This window comes from Protobothrops mucrosquamatus, unplaced genomic scaffold (assembly GCF_001527695.2).
Source record: "Protobothrops mucrosquamatus isolate PMUCROS unplaced genomic scaffold, P.Mucros_1.0 scaffold1, whole genome shotgun sequence".
Classification (NCBI taxonomy): Eukaryota; Metazoa; Chordata; class Lepidosauria; order Squamata; family Viperidae; genus Protobothrops; species Protobothrops mucrosquamatus.
The window spans coordinates 5,357,197-5,362,875 of NW_015386388.1; the positions used below are offsets into that span (position 1 = coordinate 5,357,197).

General features: G+C 38.6%; 1 protein-coding gene across 1 annotated transcript in view; it reads left to right on the forward strand.

The window, feature by feature from the left end:
- Positions 1-2,173, forward strand: part of HAP1 (huntingtin associated protein 1) — a 63,052-nt gene extending 60,879 nt beyond the window's left edge. The window contains exon 18 of the mRNA XM_029287363.1: positions 2,145-2,173. Within this exon, the coding sequence (XP_029143196.1) occupies positions 2,145-2,173 (29 nt within the window). The remainder of the gene's footprint in view (positions 1-2,144) is intronic.
- Positions 2,174-5,679: the final 3,506 nt, after the last annotated feature.

Below are 5,679 nucleotides of genomic sequence, written 5' to 3' on the forward strand. Positions count from 1 at the left end.
GTTCGCTGCATTGAGCTTTTTATAAACAATAATAAAAACGGGATAAAAATCAAGTCAAATAACCCCACTTTGATTTTGTTTGACATAAGAGCACACCAAGAGAAACTGGGAATGTTTCTCCCTTACAACAATAAAGAATATTTTTAGAATCCCTGCTGTCCCTGCTTCTTGACCTCGCCTACCTTGAAGGGCTGGCACACGGACAACATTTTTCTCTTAAGCTCGATTTAAAAAAGAGAGCACAGTCCTCGACTTACAATAGTTTATTTAGTGACCAAAGTTACAGTGGCACTGAAAAAAGTGACTTATGACTATTTTTCAGAGTTAGAATCTTTCCAGCATTCCCACAATCACGTGATCAAACTTCAGAGGCTTGGCAACTGGTTCACATTTATGACCATTAACTGTATCCCAAGTTCATGTGATCACCTTTTGCAACCTTCTGTCAAGCAAAGTCAATGGGGAAGCCAGATGCACTTAACAACCGGGTTACTAACTTATCAACTGCGGTGATTCACTCACCAACTGAGCCAAGAAAGGCCATAAAGTGGGGCAGAATTCACTTAACAAATGTCTCACTTAGCAACAGAAATTTTGGGCTCAATTGTGGTTGTACGTCAAGGACTATCTGTATACCTCAAACCAGCTTAGGAATCATCAGTTAATCAATACTCCAACCTTAATTCCAGCTGGGTTTGCTGATTCTGTTCAGACAGATACTGCTTCCCTGCCTGGTAGTGTCTAAAAAAACTAGCCCCTGTTCCGTGTCCAGCCTGCCTGGCCCCTTTCCCAGGAGCGTTTCAGAGGAGCAATCTCGTCAGAGAAAGGATGCTGCCGCTTGCCAGCATTCAGAAGCCCCAGTCTCCATCCTGTCTCAGATACAGTAATTAGCAGAGCTGCTGCTCAGTGGGAAACTCCATCAGGCCGGTCGAACGTTCCTGTTCCCTGCACCCTCCTGAGGATGTTAATGAAGGAGGCCCCAAAGTGGAAAAAACACGAGGCTCAAGTTTTTGGTTGTTTCAGGCATAGGGCGGTCCTAAAGTACAACAGATCTGATTGAATTGTCTGCACAGAATTTTCAAGCTGGGTTTTGCACAAAAGTATGGCATATCAAGAAGCCAGTTTCCTGGTTCTCCTTCCCGCCCTGCCTCAACATGCTCAGCTACTTATCTTCTCTGCGTTCTGGCTTTGTGTAATATACTAAGCTGTAAACAAATATTTTTCAAACTTGGCAACTTTAAGATGTGTGGACTACAACTCCCAGAATGCTGGCTGGGAAAATTTTGGACGCTGAAGTCTACAAACCTTAAAAGTTGTCACGTTTGAAAAACACTGCTACAAACTAAACAAATAAGCTGTGTTTGTACCAGCTGATCCACATTAAACAAACTGAACACTAAGATTAGCATGCGATGCAAATATTACTACTAAGGGTGCCATCTCAAGACACAAGCTGGCCGTTGGTTGCAGGAATAGATGGCTCAGGAGGTCCTGATGGATTAAGGTCATCCAAGAGGTTTAGCTCATAAGAACACTGTTGAAAGCCTATTGTACTTATTTGCAAAATGTCTTTCATGGTTGCATGGCTAATTTCTGTGTAATATGGATATTTACACATGGCTAGCTTCTCTCGAGATTTAGTTCCAATTATTTTAACAATAGCTATGTTTAGGTTTAAATTAAGTGGTTGGTATTATTGAGTTATAATAATGTTGAGTCTAGGTCAGGGCATGACTTACAAAGTTCATTTGAAACTACTCTTTTAGAGTCAGTTTTGCACTTGATTCCAGCTGGTTAATTTTAACAACATTGTAAAAATCCGTTTAGATTCTACAAAGTTTAAGTTGACCCTCCCCCTTGCAGTTGGATCTTTATCTGCAGGACTGAATCATGACCAAAACTACCACTGAGCCAACCCTTCTGTGATTTTGATACTGTGAAGGTTTGCATAGGACATTTAGCTATAAATTAAATAAACCCCTACAGAAGATTGTTTGAACTTGAGCTATCCCTCAAGCATTAGAAGCACGATCTAGGAGCCTAATGTGTGTATATGCTTGTTTTATGGAATTTTTATAGTATGTTTTTGTTATTTGTTTCTTGTATTGGCTTTATTTGAGTGATTTTTTATATTGTTTTTGTAGAGATGTCACCAACTAGAGTTAATACTTAATATATATTTCATAATGTAAGTTTTACATTATATTATTTTCTAAATAAGTAAAACTTTCTTCTAAACTGTTCATTATCCTCTTCCTAGAATGGGTCTTTTTGGGACTCCCTATCTCCACTGCCGTTAACTGATAGTCTGTGGGTTTTTTTACAGGGATAGTCATTTTTTATAAGAAAAAGCTGTTCTTGATCTTGCTAATTCTTGTCTGAGAGTGAAAGTGGGTTTGTGTGCTATCAGCTTTATCTGCAAGGAAGAAAAAGACAAAAGTCTCCCCTTCCTTGATGTGGATATAAGGAGACAGAAAAATGGTGAACTGACAATTTGTGTATACCAGAAATCCATGAACACTAACCAAATCACAAACTTCATAAGCAACCACCCGAAGGCACATAAAAGAAGCTGTGTCCAGACCCACTTTAAGAGAGCCAAAACAGACTGCAGCACGAAATGCCTAAGAGAAGCAGAGGAGAAACACCTTTTCAACATTTTGAAAAGCCACACAGCGAGACGCAACATGGAAACAAGTCCTCCCATACATGAAAGGAACATCAGATGTAAGCGCCAGACTACTGCAGAATAACCATAGTACACAAACCCACTTTAATACTCTCAGACAAGAACTAACAAAGCTCAAAGGCAGAACACGGAAAGAAAACAGCACCAACGTAATATACACAATCAGCTGCAAAAATTGTAACCAGTTCTACATTGGACAAACAGGATGACAATTAAAAACCAGAATTCATGAGCATTAGCTGGCAGTTAAGCAGCATGACCCAAATCCCTGATCTCCAACCACACCGACAGCGAACAACTCTTTTTCAACTGGGGCGAAATCATTGGCCACACCAAAACCCATCATGCACACAAATTCATTGAAGCCTGGCACTGTACCAATGGATCCATCAACACTTTGACTTTGAACCAGCATATTAACCAATAAGGAAACGGACCAAACCCAAACCACTAATCAACGACAGAATTGTTCACCTCCTCCCCAGTTGAATTTTGTGCACCACATTTTATCTGAAACCCCACTGAAGATATTACCCAGTCTGGGAGCAAGCTTAGAGAACAGACCTCTGCTGAAACCTACAACTGGAGCTACGAATATTCTCAAGAATTTGTAATATGGTGTGTATGTGTATATGTTCACCAACCCCTTTTGGGAAATGGGCTGCCCAAGTAGTTGGCAAGTGTGCAAGCGCACAGAGGTGCATTTGCACAAATGGCACATGCATGCACAATACCATCCCCTCTCCCTCTCCTGCCCCCCCCCCCGCCAGTCTGCAGAGCCTGGAAGGTTGGGGACTGCTGGCTTAAAGTATTCATTCAGTTCTGAATGGGGTTATCACAGAGCTTCCTTATCCAATGTTGCCCCTAAAAGCTTGAGCAGCTTCTGTGATTCTTCATCACCTCTGGTTGATAAGCTAGTTCTCATTTTTCCTGCTAGTGATAACTGGCCTATTCTTCAACCTTGGTCTTGAAATTTCAGTTGACCAAAATAATGCTACAAGATTTTTGGAGACTGAGCAATTTGCCATTTTACTGATTTATTAGCTGCACAGAATGTTTTTGGGCTCAACATCCAGTGCTCTTTTGAATTGAGACCAACATTTTAGAAATATCACATCTCAGTTTGAATCACGGAAGCCTTCTCAAAGGTTGTTTTCAGGTGCTCCTGACAAATGAAGGGAGGAAAATAGAGTGTTTTCACTAAAAAAGGAGAATAGTCTTATAAAGTTAATGTTGTTATTTTGCCTTGAAGTGAATATTGTTTTATTCCCCAGCCTTTTTAATATCCCGTTTTTATTTTGCACTTTAAATGTTGTAGGTTCTTAGTTGCACTATGAGTTTTATTTCACTCCCTGGAATTTTTTTATGTTATAATTTATAGTCATAATTATAGTTACAGATATGCACAGATCTGATATTGTATTGTGATTTGGGAACCTGTAAATATTATTGAACATTTTATAGAGATGCAATAAAAAAATGACAAAGGTAATCTTGGCTCCATACAAACATCATGTAAAGGCTCTACACAGTTGTAAAACATCTTTCTAGCACCAGGCAACCTGTAGATTTTATCAGTGATAGTCACCATGGCCATGAGTAATAAGAACCTTAGCCCAACAGAATTGCAGTTGTTCCCAATGGGATAATGGCTATTCTGAAATGTTTTTAAGTATTAGGATAAGGATAGTAATAAAAAGATACAAGTCAGATAATATATTTACTATTCAATATAAACCACAAAAGAAAATTGTACGGTGGTTTAGATGATATACAGCTCTATTCAAGCTAAGTATGATCAAAGTATAATAGGTTTTCTTCATCTTCCTCTCCTGAACTTCTGTAGATATAAAAAGAATAAAAGATATTACAATGTGCTTATTAAATTAGATATTCTTTCCATCAGTCTGTTCAAATTTTGTCAAGTATTATCATTATAGTAGAACCAGTATCCTTATTCTCAAATGCTTCTAAAATATGAGGGCAATTTGGAAATAAACCTCCGTTTGGTTATCAATGACAGACACTTACAGATACAGAACTTTTATTATACACATTAGAAAACTACAACATTATGTTACTTTTTGACATAATTGCCATTCAAATTGAGGTACTTATAACATCTTACAAGATTTGAAATTCCTTAGTAGTAGTCACTCAGCGCCAAATCTGGGCTATAGGGGGTGATCAAAAATCATGAACCAATACAACGGAAGTCAGCATACCCAGACGCTTGTTATGGATGACTTGTCTGAGTTTTCGTAATGTTTCACAGCAGATTTCTGAATTGATGGTCAAACCACGCTCCATGAACTTCACTAGCAGTACTCCTTTGGTATCTTCACATTTGGCGGGATTTTCTATGGCACCACTTCCGGTGTGGTGTTGTTCATGATCACGCTTGTCCACACACCACTAGACACATCCAAGAACCTTTGAAGCAGTTCAGTTGGGATGTTTTTGATCAAACCCTTCCCCCCAACAGCCCAGATTTGGCGCCAAGTGACTACTACTAAGGAATTTCAAACTTTGTAAGACATTATGACAAGTGCCTCAATTTGAATGACGATTATGTCAAAAAGTAATGTAATGTTGTAGTTTTCTAATGTGTATAAGAGTTCTGTATCTGCGAGTAACTGTCATTGATAACCAAATGGAGGTTTATTTCCAAATTGCCCTTGTAATTATCTATATAATACTGTATATCTATGTATAATATATTTATATATATTGAGGGGGCATTATTTTTCTGAATAGAGAAAGAATTTTAGTATTTCAGAACTATTGAATTTCTGCCATGCTGAGTATACCATGCAGAAAAGAACAACTGCTCATAGCAAAGATCAAAGGAGTCCTAAGATAGGCCTGTCACAATTCATTATGCTTCTTGATTACTCCTGCTTGGCTTTTCTAACTGTTCAAGCAGCTAAAGGTAGGAAGATAATAGAAAATAAAAAAAGAGAATGGTTTCCCCCGTCCAGTTGTGTCTG